Source organism: Ixodes scapularis, unplaced genomic scaffold (genome assembly GCF_016920785.2).
Source record: "Ixodes scapularis isolate PalLabHiFi unplaced genomic scaffold, ASM1692078v2 PGA_scaffold4__175_contigs__length_147842914, whole genome shotgun sequence".
Lineage (NCBI taxonomy): Eukaryota > Metazoa > Arthropoda > Arachnida > Ixodida > Ixodidae > Ixodes > Ixodes scapularis.
Genome location: NW_024609879.1, coordinates 92,942,616 through 92,966,635, shown reverse-complemented (window position 1 = coordinate 92,966,635; position 24,020 = coordinate 92,942,616). Strand labels below are relative to the sequence as shown.

The 24,020-nt window shown below is 46.4% G+C and overlaps 1 protein-coding gene across 1 annotated transcript; it reads left to right on the top strand.

Annotated features, from left to right (window-relative positions):
• Window positions 1–19,162: 19,162 nt before the first annotated feature.
• LOC115312026 (zinc finger protein interacting with ribonucleoprotein K-like) lies at window positions 19,163–20,556 on the top strand. The gene has a single exon (XM_040222637.2). It carries the CDS (start codon window positions 19,521–19,523, stop codon window positions 20,115–20,117), a length of 597 nt encoding a protein of 198 aa, XP_040078571.1. The 5' UTR covers window positions 19,163–19,520; the 3' UTR covers window positions 20,118–20,556.
• The last annotated feature ends 3,464 nt before the right edge of the window (window positions 20,557–24,020 follow it).

Here is a 24,020-nt window from a genome sequence, read left to right as displayed (position 1 = left end):
TTTAGGGCATAATTGCCTATAAATACCGTAATATCCCGAGTCATCGCCCACCCCCCTACCGCCTGAAATTCGTTAAAAAAGTGGGGTGGGCCATGTCTCGGTGGGTGAGCACAAACACTTAAAAAAAGCGGAAAAAACCGCCTATTTTTCTCTGCGTATCTAGCGCTGATGCACAAGAGATACATCAAACTCAAAACTCGATTTAGTTTCATTATTATATAGAAAAAAATGCTCACGAAAGAATATTTTACTATAGCGAAGTCCGTTGCTTGCATACGCGCTAGAAACACCGCCGATCTGCATATAGCGCGAACGTTTGTTCCGTGAAAGAATGTCACCACTATGTTCTCCTAGTTAGTAAAAAAAAAAAAAGAAAAGTCTACAAGAAAATAGAAAAACCGACCAGGCGCAACGAGCGAGCGAGCGAGCGGACCAAAGAAGCGACCAAGAGCAATGCTGGGAAAGCGGGAAAGCCGGCGGTCGCGTTGGCAAATACTTTGGCGTCGGGCCAAGTCGGGCGCCTTGTCAATTGCAAGCTCTTGCGCAACTTTCTTGTTTGGTGCGTACATACGTGCGTCCGTGCACGGCGGGCTATCAATGCACGGTTGGGACGCTCTGCAAACGTCTGTGTAGGACGTTCCAGCAAAGCTTTATTTACGCTTTGGCTTTGCCTAAAATATTGCACAACCGCGGTCTCGACGGGCGGGAAGGAGCGGGTTCGCGGTGGCCTTACTTCGGCAGAGACAGACTTTGACCTAACACTCCGCGGTTACATTAACAAACTCTTATTTTGTTATCTCCATCGTTTTCTTTTCGCACGGAAACACGACCACTTTGGGGTCGCTCACGGAGGAAATGCGTAAACAAAAAGAAGTGTCTTTCCCTCCGTTTTACTTCGTCACGGACGTCCTCGAACTGTAAGGTCCGCGGCCGCGTCATTCGGGTAGGATGAGTGTTCGCAGATCGCAGAGTCCGCGCTGGGGTATTTGAAGGGGTGGGCGATGACTCGGTGTTTTTTCGGAAATCGATATTGGCCCAAAAAATAGGGTGGGCGATGGCTCGGGGATGGGCGATGACTCGGGATATTACGGTACATGTTTGGACATTTCTTCGAAACTTTTCTTGAATAACAATAATCACATCTTAAGACGACACTTACCTAGGCTATAGATCAGGGGTCTCAAACACGCGGCCCGCGACTTGCTGGGATGCGGCCTGCACGCAACAAGCTACGAGTCCCAGTTCCCATGTCTCAGGCGTTAGAAATTCCATGCGCCATACTCTTAGTGATCTCATCTTGCCGATACATTTTCGCACAAAAAGTACCTCTGATCTTTTAACGTCTTCACATAGTTCATACTTACCTTTGTTCATTTGTCCTTTGTTTCGCTTTATTTTTTGCTTCCCCTGCTGCTTTACGAAGCATACAATTCCGCTACTAGGCTGCAAGCGCGAGCTGTTTCGCTGAAAAATCCATCTCGGTTGCACGAATTCTCGATTAGCAGGGGCAACAGCCAAAGATAAAGCTACAAGCTCGGGATTCCCGCATTTAAAGAAAAAAAAAATTACCACGGAAAGAGATATTTGTTCAGTGTTGTAATACAAAACGCCAGGAAAGCAAGGACTGTCAAATTAACTGATTATTTTTCTAGAGACATGTTGAGGTTGGTTAATTCCTGAGTGAATTGAGCAACGGGAACGACAGGGTACTTGCACTCTTGTTCTAATAAAAATGCCAGCACGTTGGAGGGGCAATGTCATTTCAATTTTTGTCAAATCAAATCTAAAGATGTCACTGGCAACATTGTGAGTTTCCAAAAAGCATGGAGCACCGAGGTTTCTTTTTATAATCTTTACCCCCCCCCCCCCCCCCCCCGTCTTACATTGGCCCTCGACCTTTCCGGTGTGGGCTATCAGGCCCTCGCACTCAAATTAGTTTGAGACCACTACTATGGATAGATCATTCTTAAAAAAGTTTAACATCTCTACCATAAATAGCTTCGACTATAGCGCGCTTCAAATATGGCACAAGCGACCATCGTCAAAAAACCGTCGTCCTTCCTCGCCCCTTCGGGAATTTATTTCTTTAAAACTAAGAAAACCAGAACATTGAAATAAATGGCATTGTCTTTCGTAAGGAACGCAGTACCACATGTGAAAATTCGAGAAAAAAAAGATTACGAATGTACCTCACTACTTGAATTCAAGTGAAACCGCCCGCCGGTCTTTCGAAGTTCGACGAACGTCGAACTTTTACCCTAAAAGTTTGAAGTTCGTTGAACTTTTGACATTTAAGGATTTGAAAGTTCGAAACTTTTCGAATTCTCTTGATAAATAAGTTAGAAAATTAGCGAATTTCCTAGCGTAGTAAGTTCAAAAGTTCAAAAAGCTTCAAACGTTTTAGTGCAAGAAATTGGAAAGTTAGAAAATAATAAAAAATTTTATTCTATCAAGTTCGAAAGTTCGACAAGCATCGAATTTTGCAGCGTAATAAGTTAGAAAAGGATCAAATTTTTTAGCGTAATAAGTTCTACGGTTCGAAAAACGTCGAACTTCTTAGTTTAATAAGTTCGAAAATTCGACTTCCGTCGAATTTCACAATATAGAAAGTTTTAAAATTCGAAATCTCTCGAACCTTTCGAACCGCTTGATTCAATCATCGAAACTTTGGTACGAAAAAAGTTTGCGGCATCCCTAGTCACATGTGGTATCGTTGTAAGTGAATTGCACTGTATGTGATTTTGTTTCACATTTATGTTTTTTTATGCAACATGCACTGGTTGCGACCATTTATAACAGTCTGTTATGACGAAATAGCGGCTATAGCGAAGCAGTCTCGATTTCCCGTTCCTGCTTGCACTTTATCAATGTATTTGTGTCTGTTTTAGCGAAGGAAATTGAGCAACTCCTGGAGGTTATAGCGAAGAAAGATTTCGTGATATATTTTCACAATTGTAAGTCGACCCCCCCCCCCCCCCGTTTTTTTTTTGCACATCAGTAAAAAAAGTAAAATCTTTGGAAGCGCATTTCACGGCGGTGAACACGTGAGGACTGTAGGCTATCTCTCTCGAAAGCCCAGCCTCCAGCGTGCGGTCAATACCTCCTTGTGCACATTGGCTGCACATCCACGTGCGAGGCACATGAGATGCCCAAGCGTTATCGAAACTACGAAGCTCAGGCTGGAGGGGGGACAACAGAAGCTGCTCCCTGTCGTTCTCATTCTGTCCGCGACTAGAGGCTATGATTCGTCCGCACTGGTAATCTCAGTCCTGTCATCATCACCGCTAAGCTCTTAAATATGTCGCCGGCGTCGTCCAACGAAATCTCGCACTTTGAAAATGACGGCATCAACCACATCTTCTGCGCTTGCTTGGTGTTCGCGTTGCACGTCATGGGTAGGGACCGGTTGCTCACTTTTGTGCCATTTGTTGCAAGCCTGACGTTGAACTCCGGAAGGACCTATCTAGATTTTGGCCCTCGGAAGCCGTCACAGTAAAGATCCTGCGCCATTGCAGACTCCACTGAAGCACTACCGTCCCGACGGGTCGAATTTGCGTCCAGCAGCACAGTTGTTGCTTGCTTCTGAAAGAATGGCCATAAACGAGCTCCAAACACCTAAACTGCCCGGTTGATGCGTGTCAATACAAAAAACATGGTTGGTGCTGCAGGATGATCTTGACACTCTATCAAATGACGTGCGACCGTGAATTGTGCGAAAAACTCCAAAAAGAAGTGTTACAGCAGTCATTCCGGAATGGCTCTTACAAGACGTGCCGCCACCCCCGGGAGTTGGGTGCGCCATGCACCGTTCACTGCCGTACATTCGGGCTAATTTGTGAATTACTTTCAATAATATTTTGCACAAATTAAAGAAAAAAAAGAAAACTTGTAAAATGAATGCACAGAATAGCACAGTGCTACAGGTACAACCGGCTGAACTCGTAACGAGCAGAGGTGATCTTGCTATTCCGATTGTTTCGTTTGTGTCGGCGGTGGATTGCTTTGGTTCGATTATAAGTCGACTTCACTTCAGATTTTCAAAACTTAAAATATGGGTCGACCTAGATTCGTGTAAATAACGTACTGACGCAGAGACAATGAAGAGAGCCTGGATTTAAGTGATGGAGTCACTCCAACCATGTAGAGCATTTGCAATTTATTTGTAGACGCCTCCTGGACAGATTGGCGCAGCTTTTGGTTGTCTCGTGCCCAGTGTTGCTTGGAAACTGGGTGGATAGGTGAACATGTTTGCAGGAGGTGAATTCTTCTGTCCCCTTGCAGTCTGCAGCTCGTTATGCAAACGCAGCCCATAAACTACGTGACTCCAATGGAGCAGTTGCCCCCTCTCTTATATCTATGCTCTCTATACCGACGAAACATGAGCTTGAGTGCAAACTCAGTACCATGTACGCCTCTTTGTTTTCATTGGGTTCCATGTCGGCGTTGCAAGTCGGTGTGGTCGCTCTCTGCTCAAGCATCGATTCGCTCAAGCACCTATTTGGCTACTCATCGCTACTCAATGATGGCGAGTCCCGGCGTCTCCACGACGACGGCAATCTCTTTGAAACAAAAGCGTGCCGACATCCTCGACAGAGCATGCATAAACGTAAAGAATGCCGTCCGCCGTCGGCGTCCTCTGGCCTTTTTGCAGTTGGCGAGAAGCGGCTCTGATCTAGCAAAGAGCACGTGCGGGGAAGCCTCTACCGCTTTCTGTAGGCACGATAGACACGTGTGCGTAACGGCCCGTGTTTTTCTTTTTTCTTCTTTTTTTTGCATGTTACTTTTATGAAGTTTAGATATAACGAAGATGCGGATATAGCGAAGTGATTTCAAATTACTGTTGACTTCATTAATGCCGGTCTTGACAGTAATAGTAAATTACATTCTTCTTTTCCATGGACAGGTATACCTCAGACACACATCACAGACTGTATCACATTCATGCATTCTCGACTTGTACTTGCAGGTCAATCTCCCTGACATTGTTTATTCCCTCAAAGAAAACGACAAATCCTGAAATCGCTGCGGCGAATCAAAGGGCTCCCATCAATAGAGCCCACGATTGGCAGCAGTTCTTTGTGCAGTATTCTTATTCACTCAGGTGCCACATCATTGGGTCACGATGCTGTTGCTGGGTCATGGCCACATCTGACGATCACATCTGACGTCTGGTATAATGCTCAGATATTTGTAAGATGGCCGACCACATTAAGCTCTAGTGTCGCTTATTACACCGTTGTCAGCTAGGTTTCGAGTCTAACGCCGGCACTGTATGGTGTCTGCTACCGTATGTAGCGGTACAGAGGAGGTTTTAAGGTAATTATTCGCAGCTTATTACCTCAAAAGGCATGAGCGTTTTGACGTGCACATTTGTTTTCAGTGAGGACATGAACCATGCAAACAGTACGGCTTACCAACTTGTCTCCTTGCTGTCATCTCTCTCGTTCTGCTCTCAGGAGATTTGGGACTGTCATCAACAGTAGGGACCTTGAGTTAGGCTTTGAGCAGAGCATGTGAATATCATCCCTACCCACCCACATCATCTGCATGCTCCAAGGTTTTGCCCAAGGATGCCAGTAGAGGGTGGATTTTGCTCGGCTTTACATGTCTCAAAACAAACCGGAAGTCGAGGAACAACCTCACTTTCTGTCCAGCAAAGGCTGTGTACAGCACAAGCAGTGCCCTGTGTGGACGGCGCTTGATGTAGTTAGCCACTATCAATTGACTCATGCCGGTGTGACGCCTACAAAGAACCTCCTTGCACATCTTCTATGTGTAAAACTTAATCACTCTCCAGCTCAAACAAACCATCAAATTTTACCTGGTGCCGAGCCATGCGGGCATTAGAAGAAATGAAGCAGATAAGGTGGCCGCATCTGTAGTTGCCTCCTTTGGCTTCTCAAACCAGGATTTCAAGCGACTCTTTAAGAATTCCATTTTTAGCTCGTGGCAACTGAAATGGGATGTCGAAAAAAAAAAAAAACTTCATGTCATCAAATTTCATCTTGGGAATATGAGAGGACTTTTTTCATCCAGACTATCATCCTGAACTTCCTTTTGCCTCCTGAGAATTGGTCATTCTCGCTGGTCACACCAGTATCTTATCCATGGCGAGAATGCAAAGCTGTATGACCATTGTAGGGAACCTCTGACTACCTTGCATATCTCGCGTGACATCGTAGCTTTTATCACGATCTACGTAGATTATGCTTTCCAGAGCTTTCAAGGGAAGGTCTTTCACTTTATTCCTTCCTCCTGCTTGGCTTCACTTCTATCATTCAATCGCATTTTAGATTATCTTAAGGAAATTGTCATTTCATGCTGGTTATGATTTCTAAAACTAATTACATTGCTATTCTCTATGATTCTAAATTTGTCTCACTTGGCGCAATATGCAGTCGTTTTGCCAACCTTACATTGTTCACTTCACGCAGAGAAGGCGAAAAGATGCATGTGCTGTAACCATAGGCCGGCATTTTAAGCTGTCCTCACTCAAACTCACTAGATACATGTGCTGTAACCATAGGCCGGCGATTATCTTAAGAAAATTGTCATTTCATGCTGGTTATAATTTCTAAAACTAATTACATTGCTATTCTCGATTCTAAATTTGTCTCACTTGGCGCAATATGCAGTCGTTTTGCCAACCTTACATTGGTCACTTCACGCAGAGAAGGCTAAAAGATGCATGTGCTGTAACCATAGGCCGGCATTTTAAGCTGTCTTCACTCAAACTTACTAGATACATGTGCTGTAACCATAGGCCGACATTTTAAGCTGTCCTCACTCAAACTCACAATCACCTCTTTTTCCTCAACCAGAACTCACGCCCACTCATGATCACAATTTATTGAAAACAGGGTCATCACCCGGACTCATTCTCATGGTTCAACACAAAACCAAAGCTCATTCGCCGTCATCATCACGGTCGTCACGCTCACTGATCATCACGGTCATCATGCTCACAGGTCGTCAGGCTCGCAGGTCGTCTCGCTCATCACACTCACATGTCATCACCTTCAGAGGTCATAACGAATCATCCGACTCACAGGCCATTCACGCTCACAGGTCCTCACGGTTCTCACACTCGCAGCTTCTCGCGGTAGTTTGTTTATCCCAAGCCGTTGCTTTGTCTTCGCGTGAGTCGTGCGGCAAGTCAGGGGAAATTACCCCGAAACAGAGAACTTCTGCACCACTTATCGGATTTAAAAGAAATTGATTATGTTTATGCTCCGCACTTTTGTATAAAATTTCGTTAACCTAGATTAATTACGAAAGAAACTGTAAATGCAGGCTGACGAAAGTGGGTGTGTTGAACGTGCTCACAAGGGTGGCGGTAAAACACAAACGTGCCTTCCGACAGGTTACACACACAAAGTCGCAGCGATTAGAGCATCGCCTTGCTGTGCATACCTCGCTCATTTGTGCACTAATAAGCGATTACTACATATGTCACCCCCTTTCTGTTCGGAAGTTTATGCAGCCTAGTAGACATATGCCTCGACCAAATATATTTATTTTTTTTTTTGGGGGGGGGGGGGAGGGGGGAGGGAGAAGGGAGGAGGGAGGAGGGAGGAGGGAGGGGAGGGGAGGGGGGGGTGCGGGGCAGTGGAGCGGAATTATTAGGTAGTGCGGTTTCACATGCCGTATCTCCGGTTTGAAATATCACCATAATCCCTGTTAGCAGTGGTGTCCGTCAGTCGTCTGCTTTTCTATGAGCAGAGGCCACTGGAGGCCGAGTTTTCCTTCTCACTTGAGTTGCTTCTCGTCTTGTTGATTGACCGTGCTTGCCAGGGCAGGCGGCGATTGAAAGAAACATTGTTCGGCATTGTTTTTCAGTCATCTCGGTCTTTATAAAATGCCGTCTGCATTTGTTACCTTGATATATGCAGCTGTCCTTGGTTTTGTTTCGTTTGGACTGGTTTGGTTAGGATGGTCTGGGGGTTTGGGGTCGTCCCCGCGGGCTCTTTGTCGCGCTCTCGATCACGTAGAGCGCGCCACTTATTATGTGGCAAGCCGCGTCGTTCTTGGCGCGCAATTCTATAATGAGCAACCAGTTCATTGAACAGTGTTTCATCGACACTGCAATGTTTCATCGGCAGATTGTTTCTTCGACATTTGTTTCATCGATGTTGCACTGGAAGATCATTTCTTCGACATTTGATACTTAACAAAGTCTGCTACATTTCGTCGATACTTCTTTTTGTTACTCGGACGGCTACGACATTTCTCTTTCTCTCTCTTTCATCGACGCGGTGTTGGCTTCTTGACGTCTCGCATTTTTCGCGTGTTCGCTACGCACTACAATGCCTGCTACGGACAGGGCGCAGGTGGCGCAAGCTCGAATGCTCCTCACTCTTTGCGCCTACGCAGTGCGATGTGCGCTTACGTTGCTGGGAGTGGTGCGTGCGGCATGGCTGTCTTTGGGATACGTTTGGCCGTTTGTGTGCGTTTGTGGCCTGTCTAGCGGATATTTGTTTACGTAAGGAGCGTGCTCTATGAATCTGAGGCTCGGCAGCCAGACGGCCAGACATAACTGTTGATTTCTGTCGTGCTTTTGGCTGCGTGCACACTCGAAGCTCGTGAGATGCTGAATCGTCCCAAAGCTTTTCTAAAAGGGGGGTTTCTGGGTACAGCAAAAGCCCACCGTGCATTTTTTTTAAAAATCGTATGACGCTTATTTTGTGCTCAATATTGCATGCTTGGAAGTGTTCCGAAAAAGTTAGTGACATAGAGGTTAACTTTTCGGTTTCGGTAGTCTTTAAGAGTCAATGAACGAGGTAATTACATTGCTGTGGCTTATAGAGTCGGAGCTGGCGAAGATCTATCGTCTACGTCGTCTTCTTTGCCATCGGGCGGCTGACCGATTCTATGTGCTCGAGCTCTTGCTGGAAGCGTAATCCTCTTTATATAGTATTCAGCAGTGCTCATTGGTGTGTACTGTAGTGAAAATTTTGGGCCCAACATATCAATAGTTTATTATCAACCAGGAAAACGCAATATCTGTAAACAACCGTACAAAATTTTGGACCTTGTGAGCCCTCCAAGTGGAGTTGTGCAAGCATCCGAGCTGGACTCCTACCTCAGGTCCGGTTATGCTACTGAAGACGTCCTAACATTCTGAAGAAGAATGACACAACGTGCCCAAGGTTGCCGCTCTTGGCTTCAATAAGCCTGAGCGTGCCGGCTTCGTCGGGCTCAGTGGAGAGATTGTTTTGCATATCGGGAATGTTAATGAGGGCCGTCAAGCACCAGTTTTGCCAAAGACTGTACAAAAGATGATTCTTGTTGCAGAGTACGTCAAGAGATGTGAAAGCTTAATTTGGCTTCTGTGCAAGAGAAAAAAAAGGGGGGGGGGGGTGTGAAGGGCAGCAGCAACACAGTGCTGGACATACTTTTTTTTGTTGCTATGTCGTGTCTTCTATATCATTGAAGAAAATTCTCAATTAATATTCTCATGGTGTCTGCATCCTTCTGTTATGGCCTTGTCTAACAATTTTGATCAATCTGTTGTAAGTCGTAAAAAACAAGTAAGATGACTGTTAATCAGTCATGACAAATAAGCAGAAAAATGTGTTCGGTTAGCTGAATTTATGGGAGCTTCGGAAAGATGCTTAAAACCCTCACAGACGAAAGCAAGAATTTCGTGTTGTCCATCGGCGTTACCAATTATTTTTCTTGTTCTGTGTCTTAGGACTGCGGTTTTTCGTAGTGGTTTCAGCGATGCTTTACATCGGTGACAAGCCCAATTACATGGTGCATCGTGCTTTTGCAACTTTGAGATACGTAACACATTTTCAGTTCAATATTGCAAACCTTGATATTAAGTTTCGTCTGGTGAGAGCCACGTTTCAAATAGCACGAAGGCATTTGAGAATGCCACACATTTCGGTCAGATAGTCGCACGGCTGTAGTCTTATCAGGCAATACTTTCTGGTTGAAGTTATTAAGAAAGCATACACTTTGATTGGTTCAGCAATATTTGTTAGTCGGTGCAGGGAGTGCTGCAGCAACAACCAGGATATATTCCAAAGTGCTGGACTTCTGATTTTATTCAAAATAATATAAATCATGTATAATTTGTCATAATACTTGTTGCAGTTGTTGGATTTTCAAGTAAAAGATGTGGAGACGAAGACGACAAAAAGTAATTAATTTTGGTAAGCATTTTGTGCAAACGTTTATATAGTCACGAGTTATCTTTCACGCAACAGGGAAAGCTCTTGTCGAGCAAGCACGCACTCATTGCATTGATGCAATAGGCTGACATAATCGCTTCTGCAGTAAAACATGTTTCAGGCGAATGAACCGAAAGGACAAAACTATTATTATGATGAGTTAGTGCCACAACATTTTCGGGAGGCGAACACTCTGGGGAGTTCAGAGTACGACCTTTGTACCCTGCTTCCTTTCGTTTTTTTAATTTGAAAACTATTGTATTGCTGTATATCGAAAGAATCTCTTTAGCCAGGTATTCGCACGGTTGTTTCTTCGCATAGTATTCAAATGCGTAACGCATATTTTTTCTTTAGGGTGAACTGCACCTTCACTAACGTTTCAGCATTGTTACGTTAAGCAGAGGTGTATAATGCTGAAGTTTGGGCTAGTTGGTATTTCATGGTTAAAAATTGAAAAAAAAAAAAAAACAGCGGAAAGACACGGACAAGAGTGAGGAGGAGAAAACAGCGTTGTGTTTGTCTACCTTCTCATTGCGCAGTTTTTCAATTTTAGCAGTGTATAACGGCGAACTAGCGCTAATTAGTGGCAGTAATTAGTGCTCAAAATAAAATTGTGTTTTGAGGGGCTGACCGGTGCGCTAAAGAAGCCGTCATAGAGTTGGGAAGGGGAACTTTTTTTTTGCGCACCTTGCTGCGAGCGACACTTAAAAGCATGATATCGCACAATGTTAAAGATCTCACTAGAAGCTTCAATCGATCATGACACCGCCTTTATTGCACTTCCTGAGTGATAACTCATTTGCACAAGGTACGGTGAAATACGCGGAAAGATAAAATTGTTTGTGCGACTGGGTGCTGATGAGGATCATGAGTCACTTAATTTTATCGCAGCTGTGCAAACGTTGAAGTGTACGCAATCATAAAATTCTATGCCTACTGGCACCAACTTAGCAACAGGAGCCGAAATCCACACGAGCCTTGTTATGCCACAGAGAGGGGAGCGCTTCTACAACTTCAACGTTACCGCACCGCCTCGAAGCACCATCAGTCCGTTGGCGTCTCGCCGTCTGCCGTGAAGCGATGAGCGAACGCCGAGGCGAGACGAAACCAAACTTTCTCCCCCCCCCTACCCCCTCTGCTCTCCATATCTGGTTGACACTTTGCAGAGGGCGTTGGCAAGGAGGAGTTTACAAGAACAACCCCCCCCCCCCCCTTCTCCGCCCTCCACAGGACTCGGTGCATCGACATTGCGGAGGAGCTGGCGAGCGACACCCAAAGCAAACCTGAACCCTGCGCAGTAGTTGCGAGGCGAGAGCCTCCTCGCCCACTAAGATGGCCCGGGAGCTCACTTGACCAACCGAGCCAAGATGATACCAGCGCTCACCGCGACTCATCATGGCCGTGGTCCTCAGACTCGCGTCAGACTAATGCAATCACTGGACTTCTATCCACCCTAAGACTCGCGTCTTGGTTCAGGCTCATGCTCATGAGTCTCAAAACTCACTATCACACTCAAGAGATCTCGAAACTCACGCTCATGAGTACTTCACTTAGAGCTTTAGCTCACACTCATGAGCTCTCAGAACTCACGCTCACACTCACGCTCCTCAGTTTTCAGAACTCGCTCTCAAGCTCACGAGTTCTCACGACTCAAATTCACACTCAAGAGTTCTCAAAACTCACGATCACACTCACAATTAAGCTCACGCTCATAAGTTTGCAGGACTCACACTCACAATAACACTCATGAGTGCTCAGAACTCGCGATCACTCTCACGATCAGACTCACGCTCATGAGTTCTCAGGACTAATACTCGAATTAACACTCATGAGTTCCCAGAACTCACGATCACACTCACACTCACAATTTTTCGAGACTCGCGGCCTCACTCACGATCACTTCAAATCTGATGGTTAGTGTGAGTGATCGTGAGTGATCGCACTCATGAGTGAGGATGCCGAGGTATGGCGGTAACTGCATTATTTCTCTGCAAAAGATGTTTTTTCTTCCTGGTGCATGGTTAGACAAGGGCTATTCTTGAATTAATATAGGTATTTTTAGCATAGGATTCGGTGTTGCAGAACACATTCTATGTGCCTATAAGCCAGTGTGCTGTTTACAAACAAGCTGGTATTTGCTCGTACCCGGTGTAGGCATGACACGTGTGCAGAAACCAGATTGGTGAGAAGTGAAGCGTCTGTGCGTGCTCCGTGCCGACAGCAGTGCCACTGTGACGGCATGACACCATGGCTGCAAGCTGGTGTATATGCTTGTAACAGCACTGAATAATTAATTGCTCCTAAGCTATATCCATTAGTTCACTCATTGTGATGCCAGCTTTCTGGTTATGCCTTTGGTAAACAGAAATAGAAACTGTGAAGTTTCAATAATTGATGTAGCTTTGTAAAAGCCATAGCCAGAAGATGTATAATGAATAGCATGCAAGGGCTGAAAATGTAATTGTTTATTATTTACACGAATAGTGCACGGTTCATATTAGAACATGATGCCACATCAGTGTCTGCACATTCAATTTGATATGCCACATGTTCCCAACAGGACTTGCCTCAGGCACCACCTGCAAAAAAGAGAAGGGCTAGTGGAAGTCTCCCCAGCAGCTGAAGGACAAACTTCAATGCCATGTTGGTCTTTACTCTGCATGCGACAGAGTTGGCGTCACCAGACACAAAAGGACGCACTTGGGAGAAAGAATATATTAGAGTGCAGCATGTCTGTGAGAGCCTTGGAACATGCAACCCACTTAATGAATCTCGAAAGAATTCTTTAGGGAGGGTGAGGGTACCTGTGCTGGACCCGTGTAAAATCAATCATATGAGCCGATCTATTTTTGCATCGGATGAGGTGCCACCTTGAGGAGTACCCATTCAGAAGTACCTGGAGACACCCATTTGTACTGAATTCAAGTTTCTCCATATGTTTTTAGCTCCTGATAAACTTTGGGGTTATATATTTGTGAGCAGTATTTTTGGATAGATATTTGCACAATTAATTTGATATATGTGAGTGTGCAAAAAGTAAGGAAGGCTATGGTGTTTTCTGCAAAGCTCTCCATATTCTTAATATAAAAAGTTGTCAATTGTTAAAAGCACGTCCGGTGAAGTGGTTCGTGCGAAAAATAGGACTAGAAGTGTAGTAAAGAAATGCCCTTCCTGAGGGTCAGGTTGTTTTGTCCCGGTCCTTTCTAGAAGTCGTAGGTCAGGGCCGGGCAATCGTGGACTGCCGTGCTGGATGGTCGCTTCGGTGCTTGTTGGTGATGGCGGAGCCTCGAGGAAAGACGCTCAAAGTCGAGAGCAATCGTAATGGAGTCCAAGTGGACACAGACCGGCGCCCCTCATCACTAAAACCTCATTGTAGCAGTCTCCCGACTGGACAAGCAGTCACTGGGAACGCGCCGTGACGACAAAGCCGGAGAGGATGCCACTAGCTCGCGGCGACAAGCAAGAATGTCTGTCTCCTTCCCGGGCCAAAGATTAAAAAGGGCTCAAGCCGCCCATCCCCCTATTATTGGGGCGAGCCGTCAGGGTGCCCCCCTCCGAACGGTTGAAGGTCGATTACCTCAGTTTCCAGGAACCTATCAAATCCTCAAGCGATCTCTACACGCCCCCCCTAAAAACTGTGCCAGGACTCCTGGACTGGCCAGCAGTTATTACAACAGCGCAATCGCGACACCATTAAATGAAAGATAAAAATAAAAAGTCTTCAACTCATGCAGAACCCCGTACGCAAAACGACAGCAACAAAAAAATCCTGAGCATCAGCCATACTTTTGTGAAGCCGTCCCACTTGCGCCAAAAACAAACGCGCAAAAAGGATTACAGCAATAAAAAAAAAAGGTTTACAAATCATATGCGACGGAGCACGAAACTCTGCCAAGCACAACAGCTAACTGGTCGCTACCAGCAGATTCCACGAGAAAAAAAAGAAACAAACAAAAAACGTCACATGAAAATTTCTGAAACCCAAAAGAAATCAAGCAACCAGCCAAAACATGTGGCACACTATCTTTCGGTGAAATGTTTCCATGCCAATGTTCATGTTGCCGTGGCAATGATTGCCTTCCCACATAAACGCCCGCTGACACCGTGTGCATAAGCGGGAGGCAATGCTTCCCTGCCACCATACTATCGCCCCATACTCGAACAGCTGTGTCGGGTGCCGCGGGGATGGTGATGCTCTCCACAGCTTCCTCTAGGCCCTCGAAGGCGTGCCCGGCTTGGTCTCCCCACGGAACTGTGTTTGGTGCTCGCTCTGCGGACGACTTGGTCTAACGAAGAACCAGCTTTGCGCCCCTGGCTTCCCTGACGCGCAATCTCCTTCCCAGCTCCGAGGTGGTCGCTCCACGGTGATTCGTGCGCGTGCACCAGCACTTCCCCGCGCCGCCCACCTGGTGGCACCTGCCGTGTCACACCGTCCCCACTAGGCCTGTCGTGGGGACACCGAAGTCCAACCTGAGCAATGTGAGCAACTGCAGCAGCCCCCCTCGCGACCTCGGCATTCGCTAGTCTCCCCCGCGCCGGGCCCGACCCTTGGTTCTCCGGGAGCTCCTCCCTTCTAGCTGCCCGGACGGAGGAGAACCCTCGTCGGCGTGCGTCTTGATCGGCCTCGAACCTTACGGTAGTGTCTGGTTCCTGCATGGCACGATCGACCTCGGACTTCACGTCAGTGTTCGGGCCCTGGACACTGCGATTGCCCTCTGACCCCACGGCAGTGTCCGGTTCGTGGACAACGCTACCGGCCTTGGACCCCATGGAAGTGTCCAGTTCCTGGACAGCGCGGTCGTCCTCAGACCCCATGGCAGACTCTGGCTTCTGTAGGGTACAATCGGCCTCGGGCTCCATGGCAGTCTCCGGGTCGCCCCGAGCGTCCCGTTCTGTTTCCCTCACGCAGTGAGCCTCGGGCTCCGCGCCCTCCACTGCAGTAATCTGCGATTCTTCATGGTGCTCCTCCAGAAGCCGAGCTCTTGCCCTCCGCTCCTCCGCTCGGAGCTCTGCGAGTCGTACCTGCAGCTCTGTGTCCTTCATTCTTTCCCTCACGAGGGCTATCTGAACGCTCAGCGGAATCGTTTCCCCATCCGACCCCTCGTCGCCTTCGTCACTGAGGCTCGCCCCATTGAGCCAGTTAAGCGCGGCGAAACACATGTACGACGAAACCGTCCGATCCGACGTCCGACCGCGCAATACGACGGTCGGAGGCGAGGGTTTTCAAAGCTCTCCGATGCTACGAAATCCCTCTCCCCCCAAAGTCATTCCGGCAGTCCGCACGTCGGATCGGAAGGTTTCGTCGTACACGTGTTTCGCGCTTTATACCTCGCCATGCAGCTAAGTGCGCGGGTGGCAGTTGGCGACGGAAGGGAAAACGACCACCTACCTGGCGGTGCTGTGCAGTCCACGAAGTTGCATCGGATGTCACCAAACCCGCAGGTCACTGGCGTCAACTGCAGCCGATGATGTCCGCCGACTTGAATCTTTTGTCGCCTCTGAAGACCCCAGCCCCACGGCAGTTGTCGATGACGCCGAATCCGCAGGTCACCAGCGCCGATCGCCCCACGCGCCGTCCGCCTCCTGGCTTTCACCGATTTCGGCCACAGGCGTACTCGTAGCCGTGCCTCGCTGTACCAGGCTGCTTGTGGACCGCTCCTCTTTGTCTCGGCTGGTCCTGGGCTCCTTCCGATGGACACTCCTGCTCTTCGCACCAACCCAGGCGTCTGGAAGCTTTCCAGGTGGTTGACAATGTCCAAAAACCTGTCGACAGCGCCAGTAAAGAAATGCCCCTCCCTGAGGGTCAGGTTGTTTTGTCCTGGTCCTTCCTAGAAGTCGTAGGTCAGGGCCGGAAGATTGTGGACTGCCGCGCTGGATGGTCGCTTCGGTGCTCGTCGGTGGTGGCGGAGCCTCAAGGAAAGATGTTCAAAGTCGGGAGCAACGGTTGATAAAAACAAATGTATTAAAACGTCAACAGCAAACTTGGTTACAGAACTCTACTGTCCGCTCACGGCAGTAGAAATACCAAAAAAACCGTGCCTCGGCGCAAAGTGCCCATCGCACACGGTGAGGCTCAAAGAAACTGCTCGTCGCTGGCGACAGAGCTACGCGGACTGCGGGAGATAACTTGCTCCGCGCGCGGGCTTGTTTAAACTCAACGTTTTCTCGCCATCGCGGTCGAGAAAACTCTTCGCTGACACAGGGCAGCCCTGTCCAATCAGGACGATTATACAATTCTAATGGCCCCAGTGCCAGCGGGTCCTCCACCAATCACAGAAAGGCCATGGAACTCGTTATTTCCCTTGTCTAAGAAGAGAAACAATGCTAAACCCCTTGGGGCACTCTCCAATCGGGGCGATACTTTACTACTTTACGGGGAAAACACCCCCACTTCGCCGCGTCAAAACAAATTGGCGCGGCTTCCTTCAAAGTTAGCGAGTTAAGCGTAATGGAGTCCAAGTGGACCCAGACCGGCGCCCCTCATCGCTAAAGCCTTGTAGCAGTCTCCCGACTGGACAAGCAGTCACTGGGAACGCGCTGTGACGACAAAGCCGGAGAGGGTGCCACTACCTCGCAGCGACGGGCAAGAATGTCTGTCTCCTTCCCGGGCCAAAGATTAAAAAGGGCTCAAGCCGCCCATCCCCCTATTATCGAGGCGAGCCGTCGGGGTGCCCCCATCCGAACGGTTGAAGGTCGATTACCTCAGTTTCCAGGAAACTATCAAATCCTCAAGCGATCTCTACAAATGTGTTTTATTTCATTTGGATACACAAATCTGTTGCTTTGGGCCTTTTTTGCAGACTCCGACCTCAAGGTTCCTGCATTCTTCCTGTGCACTGCATAAAAGTGTTCGCTACTTTCTAAAGGAGTCTTACAGCCCCAGATGTAATTGCAGTGTCATTGGTCGTGCATGCAACAGAACATTGCTTGGGAATGTTGAGTAAATGTTTGTTTCCAAACTTTTTTTTGTAAAAAAAAAAAAAAACTTTTTGCAAGTTTTTTTTTTTTTTTTTTTTTTTTTTTTCAGATATGAAAATTGTAGTTTTGGGTGGTGTGACATAAACTTTGAGCTTAAAGATTTCAGAATGGTTAAATATGAGGCAATCAATTTTCCGCCTTTTTTGTGAAATTTGTGTTCATTTATTGTTTTGTTCATTTATAAGTAAATTGTTTTTTTGCAGCTGTCTAGCTCTAATACTTCTGCTACTATATATTGCTTCTTGCTAGAAATTGCAGCCAAATGTAAAAAACTACTATTAAAGTGTCCATGAAAAAAAATGAAAGCCTTTTACAATTCCCTTTAACGCCGGATTAGAGTGCAGCTCTTGAGGAGGAGGATGGAAGCGTACTGAGGGATAGGTAACTCCTTGAGGTCACATGACCTCAGCGGGGGGGGGGGGGGGGGGGGGGGGGCCGTCGTCTGACGTCAGGGGGGTCACATGACTTTGGGGAGAGGAGGGTCACGTGATCACAAGGGGTCTCGTGACCTTGGGGCGTCATGTGACCTCGGGATTCACATGACCTCTGGGGAGGGGGGGGGGTCACGTGACCTCGCAGTTATGCCTACACCAACGCCGACGCTGCTCAAGCCGGAAACAGGCCCCTAAGAGCTGTGCTCTAAAAAGTGCAACATTAGTAAAAAAAGAATTCAGTATTTGTACCGGTAGAGCTGGTTGAAGTATAACCCCACCCCAACCCCAATTACGATTTCCTCAAATCAAGAGGATGAAGTAAACACCGAACTTGCCATGTTCGTTTTACTTGTGACATTTTTTTTCTGAGCTCTCCTGTGACTAATTCTTTTACTACAATATGCTTTTGGTGTCCGTATCAGTCTGCCATGTTTGGGGTGTTCAAAGACGGACAAATGTTTACTTGACACCAGCAACAGTGCCTTCAATATCTTCTTTTCTCAAACTTGCAGGTCGACTCTGGCAGCCATTGCAAGATGCAGGAAATGGCACATTGCTGCTTTGCAGACAGGGTCCTTCCCGCTGACCAATTCAACTTTGGGGAACATGCATTCTTTGTGCAGTGTTCTTGCTTATATTTAGGCCGTATACTTTCCAATGTTTATTCATGTAAAAAATCAGCAGATGTTTTTCGGCGTTTATTTCTTTCCAAAATACCGGTGCATTTCGGTGAATTGTCTCTTGCAGACGCTTAAAACGGCGTTTATCGACGGAGAAATTGCGCATAGAAACAAACAATTAAGAGAAGAAACGGTTCAACTTTTATTTACATCTGATACAAAATGTTCCTCATACTTCATTGTTGTGATATATGCTTCGTTCAGCTTAAGTCGAGACACACTTCGGCCCAAAAAATATAAAAGTCACTTGAAACCAGCCAACTTGGGTCCACAAAGAAGGAGAAAGAAGGAGGCCAAACCTTCAACGGGGCAATCTACAAAAGGGCACGATGAGGCCAAACTTTTGGGGACATAAACTAAAGACCAAAGAAACCAGCACTGATAGAAAAAGACACACCTCGATTACTAAGAGACCTATGGAGACCTATGCTGACAATCATCCCAAACCACCGTTAAAAAAAAAAAAAAAAGATTGTGTCTAACAAATGTCTTATACAACTTGCTCAGTAAAAAAAAAAGAAAACTGCTGCTTGTACAAAATGTTCAAGACCCAGTATCTTTTCGATTTTAACCGATTTATTTTCGACACTACGAATGTTTATTGGTGTTTTACGGTTAAAACCGGAAAGTGTACAGCCTACTTATACCATTCCAGCATCATAGAATCAAATGCAGTGTCCCCTATTGCATGAATTGAACCCAGTTTTTTAGATGAGCACAAGCATTCGACCTGCTTTATGACATTCACCACCAACCCATTTGTGCAAACAAAACCAGTCTGATGTGGTTGTCTTCCATCGCTTTTTCTCGCCTGGTGTTTGAGACCATTAAGATGTCAACAATTGTGTTTTTTTAACTACATTCTTCCACTGGAAGTTGTGCTTGCACGTTGACTGTACAGTGACATTTTTTAGAACAGTATTACAGCCGACAGACGTCCCAGACTACATGGTACCTTCACTGTAGCCCTAGAAATTAGGCTCGCTTAAAGTTACTTATAGGTTGTAGGATGGGAGATGGACTGATAAAGGGCACATGAAAATTATTTGCTTGAATGGGCTATGCTCACAAGTTTTTGATCAACTCGGAGTGGTGATATCACTTTAATGTCATAACCGCTTTTCTTAATACTTGAACTGTTCTTATTTGCCCTGTTTGTTTTCTTTGTTCTGAAACGAACAGGTGTCGGTACGCTTTTTTGTCGGTGCTACTTTCTGCTGAAGGCAGTGCAGATTTGCCAAGGTTGTGTAATGTTTACGGCTTGGCGTAGAACTTTCGTTGTCATTGACCTTCCTTCTCTTGTTTCTCTGACCTCCACAACAGTGCCGGCCGAAGCTGCCTTCCAGGACGATGGGGACGGTGGGAGCGACTCCTCTTCTCTTAAATGCGAACTGGTTGGGTCGCAACCCACGATGCGGCAACGATATGAGGGCATGTACCAGTGCGAGTTCTGCCCTTATTCTAGTCGTAATCTATCTTCTGTCATTGACCATGAAAGGACACACACAGGACAGAAGCCTTTCCACTGCTCTGTCTGCAAGAGAGGGTTTACTCAAACGTCTCACTTACAGGTGCACATGAGGACTCACACGGGTGAGAAACCATTCAGTTGCGAGGTTTGCCAGAAGACGTTCGCCAGAAGTCATGGCCTGACGATTCACAAGAAAGCACATACTGGTGAAAGACCGTACCAATGTGGCATGTGTGAGAAACGATTTACGAAAAGAGTTAGCTTGTCATGTCATGAGAGAGCCCACAATGGGGAGCGGCCTTACAAGTGTGAAGCCTGTGGGAAAGCGTTTACCCATATAAGCGTTTTAAGTAGGCATAAAAAAGTGCACAAGTGAGGGATCTGTTTGTTGTTCACCTAAGGTGAGAAATGGAGGCATATTCACAGTTCTAAACATTATGAGTTGCGGTTAGGCAAGAGCCGTAGTTCTGCAATGTAGTATTTTTATTTTGTTTTGAATTGCCTTATTATAGGTGCTTTTACCTTCTTGGTAAATATTTGCTTTAGGTCCTATGGAGCTACGTTCGACGGTTCATTTGGAGTGGATGAGGAAACTGAGTAGTTTCTCTCTCAGCTCAGAGATTTCAAAATGTTGAGGTATGATGCAGTCAATTTCCAACTTTATCTGTGAAAAGTGAAATTTATCTGTTTATTTCTTGTTTTGTTCACACTGATGTATTCTTTTATTACTCTTATTCCTTTACAACTGTATTTTGCTTCTTGCTAGAAAATCTGCCAAATGTAAAAGCAGCAATTAAAGTGTACATGAAAAAGAATTTACTATTTGTACCGTGAGAGCCGATTGAAGTACAACCCCGCCACAACCTTTCGAGTTGTGCAACAACTTCAGTGCTTTGCTTAAATAATTTTGGAATTGGTGTCTCGACCTTTCTGAAGTAAGGAACAAAAAAACGCTTTTTGCCTGCCTGTCCTAGTTTTTATTTTAAAATGAACAAAGATTGAGGTTTTTTGTCACCTCTCAGCTCTTTCACCATCTTCTGAGTCACATGTGCTGTGACGTCAATGGGGGTCGTGCGTGGTTCCTGTGAAGCTCTCTCTCTAGAGCCATCAGTGAGCAGTGAGAACTCGTCCGCTCGCGACCATGTGCTGGTGCAGCTGAAGCAATATGGTGAAAGGAGGAAAGTTTCATCTTAGTCAGGCCATCCCCGTCCGGCTCTGCTTCCAGATCAAGGGCTCTGTCTGCCCTTGTCCCCCTTCGGCTTCCGGCAGCTGTTGCGGTAACAGATAGAGCCGGAGGTTTCGTGGACCTAGGATAGATGGCGCCACTAAAACTCCGTATAATAAAAGTTTTGTGGATGATATCAGGTTTTTGACGCATTTATATTTATGTTGGAACGATTATAGAGAAGGTATTTGCACAACTTCCTATATTTTTACAAATTCCCCATTGACATCGTGCCGCGTGGTTCTCATAGCCGCCGCTCACGGCTGCAGGTCGGGGAATATTCTAGTTTTTGCCTCACGATTACGCGGCAAAATTGCAACATCTTGAAGGAAGGAGGTGTGTTTTCTGTCCTTTGTGACGAGATAATGTCAAAAGTAGAAGATGCCACTTCTTTCAATGTTAAAATCGTTGCACAGCTCCTTTAACAATTGCGATTTGCTTAAATCTAGAGCCTGAAGTAAACAGCGAACTTGATTGTCCGATTCAGAGTCTGGCCATATCAGTATTGGTTCTGCTCGTTTTACTTGTGACTTTGTTTTCTCTTAGTGCTCGTTTCGCCAATTTTTATTGCTACAGTATGCGTTTGGTGTTTGTGTCAGTCTGCCATGTTTGGGGCTTAAAAAGCAGTAAAATGCTTACATCACACGAGCGGCAGTATCTTTACAATTTATTCTCTTCTCAACCCCTGCAGGGGGCGCCTACACCTTAGGTGAACATATAAAAAAGCACAGGAAAAGACTAGGACAATCAAAGAAAACAAGCGCCTAACACCTTAGGTGTTAGGTGGTTGGTGAGTGGCGTCACCACGAACCCTGAGCAATGTGGGTTCACCTACCCATGCCTGGCTGTGTGTGGCTTAACCGGTGTCCAGGCAAAAAAGGATCCTGGTGGTTGAGCTGAGCCCGGGGTTTGTTTGGACCCTTCGGGGCCCCTAGAGAGAGATAAATCCTGACATGGTTTTACAACACACCAGACAACGGAAATTTGTCTTCAGGAAAAAAATTACCTTTCTTTGTCATTATGTTTTCGAAATGTTGATTGTGAGCAATATTGGGCACGTGCAGAATTATTTTACGTCTAATGACTGAAAGCAGTTATGTTCTGAGAGTAGGCACAGGTACACTTAGCGTTTTGAACAGTAGAGAGACTTGTAACTGGATTTGCAATATTTGCACCTATTTCTCTTCTGTGTTTCTAGGTCACTGGTGCAAGCCATCATACCTCACATTTTACTGTCAGCTTTGGCTTTAAAGGACAAGTGAACTGTTTTGAAGATGCAGTTTGATTCTTCACTGCTTAGGGCAGGCATCCTCGCTCTTGTGACAGAGGGCGCTAAATTTAATAAGGCAGACATGGCGTGGGAGAAATTAAATCATTCTTGGATTGTTGCTCCTGAGCAATACTGGGCATGAAACGGTTAACCTGTGTCCGGGGGAAAGAGGATACTGGTGGTCGAGCTGAGGCCGGGTTTTGTTTGGAACCTTTGTGGCCCCCTGCGCGAGGAAACATTACACTTCGACCTTCGCTTCTTGTAGACTGGTGTCCTGGAATGCCCCGGCCAGGATGATGTATTCAGTCGCCTCTTCTCTCAGTTTTCCTTCCACCTTTTTCTCTTTTATTCCACACTCTCTTCTTTCCTTTTCCACCTTCTTAGGTGGCAAGGGCCAACCTTGGATGGAAACAGGCTCTGTCCCTGCAACCACACTCTGGTATCTTGCCCGGGCAGCACTATAGTAGAATATTTGCGTCAGCCAAGCCTTGTTATGGCACAGTACCTACCCCCTTGTTGGGCTCTGAGGTGGGTGGTGCAACCGAGCACTGAATTTCCTTCTCATGTATTATAGGTGTTATCTTTCTTTGTCTTGGCCCGGAGTCGGAAGGTCGAAAGGAAGACTACTCACATTGGTAAAAAGAAGATAGAAGTGAGATTTAATACTTAGTGCGAATTGGGGTGGCCACACAGGCTGAGTTCACGTTCACTCGCCACACAGGCGGAGGTTCTGGTCTTCTGTCGCCACACAGGTGTTACGGCGCAGCGAGGTGCATACTGCGTCGTACGTTGAGAGAGTCTGGTCTGCGGAGACCCCGCCCAGTAACAGCCAGCTCCGCGTAACATGATCCGTGGGAGCGGCCTCGGTGCTCGGTGCTTCGCTCGGACTTCGCACGAAAGTTCTTATAAGCGTAGTCGCGCCGCCGGATACTAGCAATAAGGGGTTGCTTACTTGTGAGAAAAGTCTACATAGGCTCTAAACAAAATAACTTTCCTTAATCGGTTTCTGAAAAGGAGCCTCACCTAAGCACTAATCTCTGAAAAAACATCTTGCATACCTTCAAAGTTCCTCAAGTTTCTTGCTATGCACTCGAAGGGCAGTAAACCGCTTAGTAAGTTGCCTCTTTTCCTCGTCTCGAAAGTTCTCGAAGAAGTGATTGGAAAAAACTACAAGGCCAAAAAGATGTCATCCGGTGATCTCCTAGTAGAAATACACACTAAGCAGCAAAGTAATTCACTTTTAGCACTCAACTGCATGACTGATTACAAAGTAACTGTCACACCTCATCGAACATGCAACAGGATTCAAGGTGTGATCTCAGAAGACTACTTGCTCGAAAGTACAGAAGCCAAAGTAGTTGAGGGCGTTTCTACGCAGGGAGTAATTGCTGCATGGCGTGATGGTATTGAATGCAAGAGCTTGCATATCCTTACATTTGAGTCAACCACCCCTCCTGAAGTTGTAAAGGCAGGATATCTTCAGTGCCGTGTCTGCCCGTTTGCCAATCCCTCGGTGGTGCTTCAAGTGCCAGCGGTTCAGCCATGGGTCATGGAACTGTTAAGGAAGTGACACTTGTGCCAAGTGTTCTATTAAGGAGCATGCTGCTGCTTTGTGCGAGAACGAGCACCAGTGTGCTAACTGTAATGGCCATCATCCGGAATTCTCTTGATCCTGCCCCTTGTGGAAACAAAAAAAGGACATTCTTCGAAGGCCCCGTTAAGCATTTCTCACATTGATGCAAAGAAGCACTTTGCTTTTGTTTCCAAAGAATCTTGTGCCCAGG

Coding starts and splice junctions, on each gene's coding strand:
- LOC115312026 (XM_040222637.2), top strand. CDS start 19,521: ATGTTTACGGCTTGGCGTAGAACTTTCGTTGTCATTGACCTTCCTTCT.